A 10,373-nucleotide genomic window follows, 5' to 3' on the forward strand; every position below is an offset into this window, starting at 1 on the left:
GTGGGGTCCTGGGGGCTCCTCTCATGAGTGTGGGGTCCTGGGGGCTCCTCTCATGAGTGTGGGGTCCCCGGGGGGCTCCTTCCACCCCGAGGGGCCGAGGACCCACCTGGGGGTCTGTGCCCGCACAGGTCCGGCCGCCCCATCAGCGTCATGGTTGTGTTCATCACCCCCAGCCCCCTGAGTAAGATCTCCTGGGTGAACCGCCTGCACCTGGCCAAGATAGGCCTCAGTGAGTCACCAGCATTCCTTGGAAAAGCCAGGCTTGGGAGCGGAGAGGGGTTGGCATCGCTCGGAGCATCCCAACCCAAACGGGGTGGAGTGGGGGGGAAACTTTGGGAGTAAGGTGATGGAGAACATCTTGGAGATTTGCATGCTGGACATGGTGGGAATGGGGAGTTCCAACCCCAAATGCTTTGGGATTTGCTGCTCTTGGGTGGGATCTCTGGGCTGGAGTCACAAAGGGATGGATTTCCGTCGGCTCTCGTGGCAGCGGTGTCAGGGCTGACCCATTTTCCATGGAATGGGATGAATGAGGAAGGGAGAAGCCTCCTGCCCCTTCCCAATCCCTATTCCTCTATAACTCCCTCAGCCACTGCAGCAGCAAAAATAAGTTTAACAGAAGAAAATAAAAAGAATTTAAAATTCTGCTTGAGTGCTCAGATCCCCCTGGGCTGGAATAATTTATGAGTCTCTTGTTTTTTAACAGTTTGTGTTTTGTTTTCCCTTTTTTTTTATCCTGGAGGATAATCCTGTATCCATGAGTTAGAAATGAAAACACATTAAAGCCTGATGTGAAGAAACACATCAGGGGTGTTTATTTGCCCTTCTGTATCTGATTTTTGGGACTTTTTTGCTGCTGCTGGAGGTGGTTCCTTGGCCGTGCGCTGCAATAATTGGGAGCACGGGGTGAGGTGTATCCCAAGTCCATGGGTAATGGTGGTTTGGGGTTGGAGGCAAGAGCCTTGCACCTCCAGTTATAAATTCTGGGGTCTCCTTGGGGTCTTGGTGACCCTTGAGCTCCTTGTCTTTCTGCAGGGGAGGAGAACCAGCCGGGCTGGCTCTGTCCCGATGAAGACAAGAAGAGCAAAGCCCCGTTCTGGTGCCCCATCCTCTCCTGCCACATGCCAGCCTTCTCCTCGAAAGCCCTTGATCTGCAGGTGAGAGCCACGAGCAACATCTTCTCCATCCCCCATTCTGGGGAGGAAAGGCCAGGATCCCACAGTGGGGGGGGCCAGACGGGGCGTCCCAAGTCGGTCTCAAGGGCACAGAATGGTGCAGCCTACCCTGGAAAGCTGGGAATAGCAGCAGGACTGTGGCTGGATCCCAAATTTCAGGGTGTCCGCTGCTATCCTGCCTGTGTTGGGGTAATTTGGGTTCTCCATCGCCCCTTTCTCTCCATCCTTTTGGGGGGAAAAGGCAGAAATCCCACAGTGTGTCCCGAGTTGGTTGTGAGGGCAGAATTGGTGCAGCCCCCCCTGGAATGCTGGAAATACCAGTGGGGCTGTGGCTGGACCCTCGATTTTGGGGTGTCTGCCGCTGTCCTGCCCGTGCTGGGCTAATTTTGGGGTGTTGCCCTGCTCTGTCCCCAGCTCGGAGCCGCAGTTCACAATCCCGTGCAGTCCTCCCTGCTGGGCTTCTCCGCCGTCAGCACGTCTCTGCCGCAGGGCTACCTCTGGGTGAGCCACCCCCCAAAACGGGGCCAAACCCCCTGGCTTTGGGGCATCGTGTCCCCAACAGATCCCCCGTGGGATCGTGGCGGGCGTTGACCCCGCCGTGTGTCCCCCCAGGTGGGGGGTGGCCAGGAGGGCGCGGGGGGGCAGGTGGAGATCTTCTCCCTGAACCGCGCCGTGCCGCGCACCGTCAAGTCCTTCCCGGTGGCCTCCCCGGTGCTGTGCATGGAATACATCCCAGAGCCCGAGGAGGGGGATGCCCCCGGCTGCCAGGAACCCCGAGCCGGCGAGCAGCCCCCCCCAGCCCCTCATCCCACCGTGTGCCTGGGGCTGCAGGACGGCAGGTGAGCCCCCCACTCCCGCTGCCAGCCCAAACACCCTGAGCAGCAGTGTGGTCTCCTGCAGCTGCCACCCCTTCCCTCCCCAGCATCCTGGTCTATGGGAGCGTGGACACGGGGACGCCGTGCCTGCTGAGCTGCAGGAGCCCGGGAATGCAGCCCATCCTGTGCCTGAGGCACAGCCCCGAGTTCCTGTTCGCGGGACTGCAGGACGGGTCCGTGGTCGCCTACCCCCGGAGCAACGGTGAGGACCCGCTTGTTTGGGGGAAACCTCCTAAAAAACCCCCATGGAATGAGAAAGTTCTTCATGGAATTGGGAGGTTCTCACACCAGCAAAATATGCTGGCCACTGAAATAGCCATTTGTCATTTTTTTCCTCCCATTTGTCATTTTTTTCCTCCCCAAAATTTCAACCTTCCCCTCGCAGCCCTGGGCAAGGAAAGGGCTTTTCGCTGGAGGCAAGAGGGATTCGTTCTGGGGGGAGAACAGGTGGGAAATGATCCTGCTTGAGGGGTTCAGAGGGCAGCTTGGGGGCTGCAGGAAGGGCCTGACAATGGGATGTGTGAGGATTTGGAGCTTTTGCCTTCCAAAAATCACCTTTTTGGTGCTATAAATGGAGCTGGTCCCCTCCAACCCCCACCCACGCAGAGACTCTTTCCTTTAGCAGCTTGAGTTTGGGTTGGTTTGCCCTGGTTCTGGCTCAGGCTGAGCTTCCATCCCTCCCCAACGACTGCTTGCCTGGGTAAATACCTATTTTTCATCACTAGAGGGTAGGAAAGAGCCTCAAATAATGTGGAACTTGGCCTATTTTTGGACAAACTGCCTTGTTTTCTCCAAGAACCTGCTGGGAGCAGCACCCAAGTCAACCTAGAGCCACTAAACCCCTTAAATTGCATTTTTGGGTGCTGCACATCCCCTTTCCCAAATTACAGAAACCCTGGGAGCCAATTAAAGTCACTTTTAATTGAATTTTGATTGTGTAAATGCACAGTGATGGCAGCAAGCTGCTGGCAGGGCTGCAGGGTGGAGTTTTTAATCTTATCCCTGGTTTTTTGGAAGGCAAAAGCTTCCTTGAAAGAGCTGAAATGAGGATTTACTGAAAGAGGAATCAGTTGCAAACCCCTGCTGATGGGAGAAGAGGTTGGAGGATCCAAAGGGCTCTTTTATCCATCAGATCTTAGGGTTTGAGTTAAAAAAGAAAGCATTGGAAATAAAAAAAAAAGGAGAGTGATTATGTATTGAAGCTGCTGGTGGTGGACTCATCCAAATCCACGTTGGATGCTGTTCACAGGGACACTCCAGAATGGCCCTGGAGTGTCACTTGAAGAGCAAATAAATGGGAAAAAGGGGGATTTTTGGCTTTTCCAACAAGGAACATGCCTGAGTGCTGCAGGTGGGCAGTTGTTCCCTGCTCCAAAGCTGCACAGGAGCAAAGGGAATTTGGAGGGGTTGGAACGGGGGGAATAATCCCCCCTTTGGCCTTTGGATTGTGGAATTGAGATCCTTGGAGGTGTGAGGGGTCCCCAGTGACCCCAGCCCACATTTTGGGGGCATTCAGCTCTACACAAAGCTGATTTTCCTGGTGCTCCCCCTGATCCCATCCCTGTGCTCCAGGGGGGCTCTGGGACCCGGCAGCACAGCCCACCCGCCTGCCCGTGGGCACCGGCCCCGTGCGAGCCCTGCTGACCCTGGAGGAGACCCTGTGGGCCAGCTGTGCTAACCAGGTCACAGTCCTTGATGCCACCACCCTCCGGGCCCAGGTAGGAGCATCCCCAGGATCTGGGATCTGCATCCCTTGGGAACGGTCAGAGCTCCGGGGTGGGGTTGGAGCCCCAGCTGATCCCTCTGCCCAGGCCCATCCCTGCCCTGCACTGCCCAAACCAGCCTTTTCCTGCTGCTTTCCCTCATTTTTGCTCCCTTCCCTCCCGTGCTGGATCACAGGAGGGAGGTGCTGAGCCCCCTCCTGCAGCTCCATAACCAGGGAATGCTGCAGAGTCACTTTTTGCTTTAAAAAACACCTTTTCTCCCACCTTCATTTCCACATTTAGTGCCCCAACTCGGTTTGCATGTATCAGCTGTCATAAATCCAGCCCGAGGGTGCTGATGGACATGAATTATGCATTGGGGACTGGATTCCTTTCCAGGCTCCCTCTTTATTTATGACAGGAGGGGAATTTTTTTTTGCAGAAGAAGGGGAAAAAAAATAGGGGTGGGGGTTGCTACGGGGTGGTGTAAATAGTGCCGTGGAATAGGGTCTTGGTCTGGGAATAAACCAGCAGGGAATGGATCCCAGGGAGGGTGGGGAATATGGGGAGATCACCTGAAAATCTCTATTCGCTCCTGTCTTGGGAAAGGTTTTTTGGGAGTTGCTTTGTGCCCCTTCTGTGGGAAGGGGATCAACCCCAGCTCCTCTTTTCTCACTGTAAAGTAAATTTTAAAGGCCAGGCTGCAGCAGGGATGGGTTTTGATGCCAGGAAGGTGCTTTTCCTGCATCTCATGTCTGACAGGGAAATGCTCCAGTGGGGAGTTTGGGAAGCAGATGGCCCAATCCATGATTCCCAAGGATCCTGGGGCAGGGAGGCTGAGCCTCTCCTGGCTGGTTTTTGGGGTTGGAGGAAGCAGTAGGGTCTCACCCTGTATTGAAATGGATTTTGCAGATGTATTTGGTCTGGGAAGTGAATCTTTCAGAGAAGGACAAAAACCCTGGAGGGGTGGGAAAGGCTGTGTTACCATCCAAAAAAACCCCAGAAAGGTTTGCAGACGGGCTGGTTCCTGGGTGCTCTCCAGAGCTGGAGCTGCTGAGGAGGAAAGGGAACTCAGGGTCGCTCTGGCCCCTCCCTGTGCAGCTTTGGAGCCCCAAAGAAGCTCCTGGAGAGAGCCTGAGCTGGCAGCACTTTTGGGGAGTCCCCCTTTGATTTCCTTCTGGGCTTCCCCCCAGCAAACCTTCGAGGCCCACCCCGAGGCCGAGGCCAGTGTGACCCACATGGTGAAGGCGGGCAGTGGGGTCTGGATGGCCTTTGCCTCGGGCTCCTCCATCCGCCTCTTCCACACCGAGACCCTGGAGCACCTGCAGGAGATCAACGTCGCCACCAGGACCACCTTCGTGCTCCCAGGTGAGCCCTGAGCCCCCCTGGCTGCTCTGGCAGTGCCCGGGGGCATTGCCCTGGCAACTCCTTGTTAAAACAACTACTTGTTAAAATTTATTGTTATATTTAAAATGCCAAAGTCTGACTTTCCCCAAATCAGTCTCAATACTTACAACTTTTTAGAATTTTCAAATCTGTGTTTTCTTCTTTCCGTGAAATGAACAAATTAATTTTGTGCTCTTTGGGGTTGGTTCCCTGCTCTCCAGAGGGACTGGGGAGGAACAGGGTGCTGGATGAGGCTCTGGAGCTCTGGGCTCTGCTCACGGGTTGCAGAGGTGGAGCTGGTCTGTGCCCCTGTTTGTGTATCCATGAATCCCAGCTTTGCATATCCATGTGTGCACCTTGTCCATGTGATCCATCCCTGCACATGTGTTCCATCCCTGTTCCCGTCCCTGTTCCCGTCCCTGTGCCCCATCCCTGTCCCTCCCATCCCTTTTCCCCCCATCCCTTCCCTCCCATCCTTGCCCCATTCCCACATCCATGCACCCCCCCATTGCCCTGTGCACCCCTTTTCCCCATTTCCCCCCATCCCATTCCCATCCCTGTGTCCCTGCCCCCCTTGGGCTGTCCCCTGTTCCCCCGGGAGCTCCATGATCCTGTCGTTGGTCCCGAGGATCCTCCTGTAAATCCCTTTGGCTCCATTTTTTTCCCGCTTTTTTAGGGCATGTTCCAGTATTCATCACTTCCTTTTCTTCCTGGACGAGCGAGTGGTGGGGATTAATGCATTTTTGAACTTGTGCTCCTTCATCCTTTTTAAGTTGGCAGGTCATTAATAAAATCCTTCTGGAGGAACCCGGAGTTGCATCTCCGTGGATTTATTGCTGCTCCGAGTCGGACGTCGTGCAGCGCTAAGTCCTGCCCATAAAATATTCACTTCCCATTAGAAGTCTCACTTTTCTCTTTTTTTTCCCCGCTCTCCTTTTTATTTATGTAGATTTTTAGCCCTTTCCCTGCCATGGAGGGAAGGTGCTGCTTTGGTTCTGGGGGCTTCCAGAGGCAAAAAATCCACCGGTGACGGGTTTTTCAGGAGTTTGATGTGAAATTATCCCTCAGCCTCTTTTTTCTTTCTGCTTCCACAGATCAAAACCCACATCTGTGTCACCTCTGCCAGGGCTCGCTCTGGGGGGGCTCCAGCCTGGGCATCATCCTGGGTTTGGGGGCTTCCAGAGGATGTTCTGCGTAAAATCTCCTGCGGTGCTGGATTCTTTGGGAGTTTGATGTGGAGTTCTCCCCGCTCCTCTCTGTCTCCCCTGCCCAGGTCACAAGCACGTGCGTGTCACCAGCCTGCTCATCTGCCAGGGCTCGCTATGGGTGGGCACCGACCAGGGCATCATCGTGCTGCTGCCTGTGCCCCGCCTGGAGGGGATCCCCAAGATCACCGGTGAGCCCCGGCCCTTCCCTGCCCGGGGGATTCCCTTCCCTGCCCGGGAATCCCCCGTTCCCAGGCTCGGCTGGAGCCACATCCCCGCGTTCTCCCGCAGGGAAGGGCATGGTGTCCCTCAACGGCCACGGCGGCCCCGTGGAGTTCCTGGCGGTGGCTCTGAGCACGTTGGCCCCCGACATCCTCCGGGGCGACCGGGACGAGGAGGAGGAGGGGGGCGAGGAGGAGAAAGGCCCGGAGCTGGAGGGGCCTCCCCCGCGGGAGCTGAGGAAGAAAGGGATCCTGCTGCAGTACCGGCTGCGCTCCACGGCCCACCTGCCCGGGCAGCTGCTCTCCGTGCGGGAATCCCCGCCGGGAACGCCGGCACACGCCGAGGAGGACGGGTCCATCTACGAGCTGGCCGACGACCCCGACGTGTGGGTGAGGAGCCGGCCCTGCGCCCGCGACACCCCCCGCAAGGAGATCTCCTCCGTGGCCATCGTGTCCGGGGGCCGCGGGTACCGCAACTTCCGCGGGGACGGCCCGCACAGGGACAGGGGGGGCAACGGCGACAGCTCCCTGCTCATCTGGCAACTCCCGCTGGCGCTGTAGCATTCCCGGGATCCCAGCTCTCCCTGATCACCTGGCATTCCCGGGATTCCTCACTCGCCCACTAATGTTTCAGCATTCCCGGGACCCTCCCTCACCCTACTCATCTGGCAGATCCCAGGATTCCCCCCCATCTTGCTCATCTGGCAGATCCCGGGATTTCCCGCCATCCTGCTCATCTGGCAGATCCCGTTGATGCTGCAGCATTCCTGGGATTCTCTCCCCACCCTGCTCCCCTGGCAGATCCCACCAATGCTGTGGCATTCCTGGGATTCCCCCCAACCCTGCTCATCTGGCAGATCCTGTGGATGCTGCAGCCTTCCCAGGATTCTCCCCACCTTGCTCATCTGGCAGATCCCAGGATTCCTCCCTGTGCTGCTCCTCTGGCAGCTCCAGTTGCTGCTGCAGCATTCCCGGGATTCACCACCAACCCGGCACCTACCTCAAGCCACCCAACAGCTGCCGGGGGTGGCCCTGCCCCGGGTGCATCACCCGTTATTTTTATAAGGAGGAAAAAACTGAAAAAACGGGGAGTTTCTTCCCTGAAAACCAGCTGTTTGCATGGAAAGTGGGAATTCCGGGCAGTGGGAGCGGCGCCCTCCCTGCAGGCTGTGGGGGGGGCTGCTCCCGGCCTGAGGTGTCCGTGTGTCTGTGTGTGAGTACCTCCCTCTATCCATTTATATATATATAAATATGTTGTATATTATGACCTGTACAAAGTAGGAATCTGTATATATTGGGACACTGGGAGCTCCAGGAATGGGGGTGGCAGCTCCCAGCAGGTTTTGCCTGGAATAACCACTTCTTCTGGACTGTGACTTGAGGCTCTTTGGTACGAAACCCCCCGGTTTTGGGAGCTGAGGACGCTTGGCTTCCAAGGAAAGGAAATGGGGGGAGTGTGGAAATAAATCCCTTAGGAATCGGCATGTTTTGTGCAGTTCTGTAACTCCGGCTTCGGGTGCAAACGTTCCTTGCCTTGGTTTGGTGGGAACATCCCAAGGGGTTCCACTTCCCTGGAAGTGTCCAAGGCCAGGTTGGACGGGGCTTGGAGCAACCTGGGCTGGTGGAAGGTGTCCCTGTCCATGGCAGGGGGTGGGATGGGATGAGGTTTGAGGTCCCTCCTGGTCCAAACCCTGGGATTCTGGGATTCTGATCCACCCCCTTGGAGCTGCACATCCTCAGAAATCAACAGGAAGCTCCAAAACACCCTTTTCCCCCTCAGGAATGGTGTGGGATGGAGGGAATATCCCCAGAAGGATGTGCCCCATCCCCCGTTCCTCAGGCACGGCTCCATCCTCGCAGAAATCCAAGGCCAGCGAGGTGGAAACTTGTCCAAGGACTTAAATCAATTTATGACCCAACCCTTTAAGTGCCTCCAATTTGATTTTCATTTGTAGCATCACAATTATCAGATCAAAATTCCCGAGCGCTCAGCCCTGAAATGGGCCGGCGGCTCCCACTCCGGAAAGCCAGGATTGTCCAACAGCTCCTACTCTGGAGAGCTGGAATTGTCCAACAGCTCCTGCTCTGCAGCGCTGGAATTGTCCAACAGCTCCCGCTCTGGAGAGCTGGAATTGTCCAACAGCTCCTGCTCTGCAGCGCTGGGATTGTCCAACAGCTCCTGCTCTGGAGAGCTGGGATTGTCCAACAGCTCCTGCTCTGGAGAGCTGGGATTGTCCAACAGCTCCTGCTCTGCAGCACTGGGATTGTCCGGCACCGCGGCTCTGGAGCGCTGGCTCATCCACTGGAGCTGGGCTGGGCTGGCCTGGGATTCCTTTGCCCTCCCTGCTGAAGTTTTCTCCCTGTGGAGCAGCTCTGAGGGTGGGAATTCTCCAGCCTGGCCCTGGAGATGCCCCAGAGGAAGGAGCACGAGCCCGGCGGTGCCAAGGGGAGGGTGGGAGGGAGCTCCTGGATTTTCCCACCTGTTCTCCCTCTTTTCCTTTGCAGCTTTGTCACTGCAAGGACCTGTGGGAAAAGCAGCTGGATTTCCAGGGCCTGGCAGGGACTTCCCATGCTTGGAATGACAGCATTAAATACACGTTTGTGTTTATTGCAGGGCTCTCTGGAACCCCAGTCCGGGAGTTTAATGAGTTACAGGAACATCAGAAACCCAATTTTAGGGACTCCAGATGGGATGCACTGAGGCTCTTTCTGAAATCGGTGGGTTATTAAATCCTATGGAAGCAGCAGCCAGAGGGTGGAAATGATTCCATCAAACCCAATCCATGGCTGCCAGATGGGATGGGAACAACCTTGACTTCCAAGGAAACCCTTTACAAACCATCCCTGAGCCATAAATGTTTTCCTTGGAGTCCCTTGGGCTGTTTCCCTCCCTGCTCAGTGGGTGCCACCCAGTTAAAGGTGATATTTCCCCCTTCAAGGCACTGGAATAATTTAGGGATTTAAATCCATCCTTGCTCTTCAAATCCCTTCTATTTCCATTTATTTTATTAATTTTCCGCTTTTTTCATGCCCCTTTCCCAGGTTCCAGCACAGGAGAGGCTCCACTTTTCCCCATCCCTTTGTTTTTGGAGGTACAATTTTCAAGGCTCTCTTTGCACCAATTAAACCTTAATTAGAGAAGAAATTCGTCCTGGGGTGCTTTTTATCCCTCCCTCTCCCTCATCCTCAGGGCAGGGAACCTGGAGCCAGCAGACAATTGAGATTTTATACGTTTATATAATTTATACTTAGATTTAATATCTATTTCTGGAGATGTAATTATCCATAATTATGTATTTTCATGGAAAATCCACATTTGGGATCTATTCCTCCAGAATTCCCCAAATTTAATGCAAATCCTCCAGGAACCAGCCCTAAACCCCTCCTTGAATCAGGATCTGTGGCCATCCCAGTGCTAAGGGCATCCTCACACGTGTATTCCCCATGGAAAAAATGGGAATTTGGGTGGTTTGCATGGGAATCCCCCCAAAAAAAGTGGGATTGAGGAGTGGTTCCATGTGTAAAGCAGCACTAGAAGGGTTTATGTAGCACCACCTCCTCCTGTATATATGGAAAGATAGATGTTCTATGGCCATAAGAAACGAGGGAATTGTCATTCCCAGGTGGAAAAGCTCAGAAAGAGGAGTTTAATTAGGAAAAAACAATTAAATGTCCTTTTTTTCTTATTTCTCCTGGAATAGGAGCTGGCCTGGATGAGATCAATGACATTTTCTCCCCTCTCCCTTGTCCTCAATCCCATAAAAACAGGTCAGGAAAGTTGCAGGATCCCTGATTTCCACCCTGGCCC

General features: G+C 55.0%; 1 protein-coding gene across 11 annotated transcripts in view; it reads left to right on the top strand.

The window, feature by feature from the left end:
- ARHGEF10L (Rho guanine nucleotide exchange factor 10 like) overlaps window positions 1-8,047 on the top strand; it is a 29,223-nt gene extending 21,176 nt beyond the window's left edge. For 7 of the 11 annotated variants that reach the window (XM_027668018.1, XM_027668020.1, XM_027668025.1 and 4 more), the window contains 10 exons: window positions 129-229; window positions 1,036-1,157; window positions 1,590-1,676; window positions 1,788-2,014; window positions 2,098-2,252; window positions 3,623-3,768; window positions 4,947-5,121; window positions 6,413-6,535; window positions 6,636-7,122; window positions 7,158-8,047. In XM_027668018.1, coding sequence (XP_027523819.1) covers window positions 129-229; window positions 1,036-1,157; window positions 1,590-1,676; window positions 1,788-2,014; window positions 2,098-2,252; window positions 3,623-3,768; window positions 4,947-5,121; window positions 6,413-6,535; window positions 6,636-7,122; window positions 7,158-7,191 — 1,657 coding nt within the window. In that variant the 3' untranslated portion in view covers window positions 7,192-8,047. Of the gene's footprint in view, window positions 1-128; window positions 230-1,035; window positions 1,158-1,589; window positions 1,677-1,787; window positions 2,015-2,097; window positions 2,253-3,622; window positions 3,769-4,946; window positions 5,122-6,233; window positions 6,389-6,412; window positions 6,536-6,635 lie in introns of those variants that run through there. The other 4 variants (XM_027668021.1, XM_027668023.1, XM_027668022.1 and 1 more) reach the window with 3 other exon arrangements.
- Window positions 8,048-10,373: the final 2,326 nt, after the last annotated feature.

The sequence above is a fragment of the Corapipo altera genome, unplaced genomic scaffold (genome assembly GCF_003945725.1).
Source record: "Corapipo altera isolate COAL_440 unplaced genomic scaffold, ASM394572v1 80, whole genome shotgun sequence".
In the NCBI taxonomy this organism is placed as follows: Eukaryota; Metazoa; Chordata; class Aves; order Passeriformes; family Pipridae; genus Corapipo; species Corapipo altera.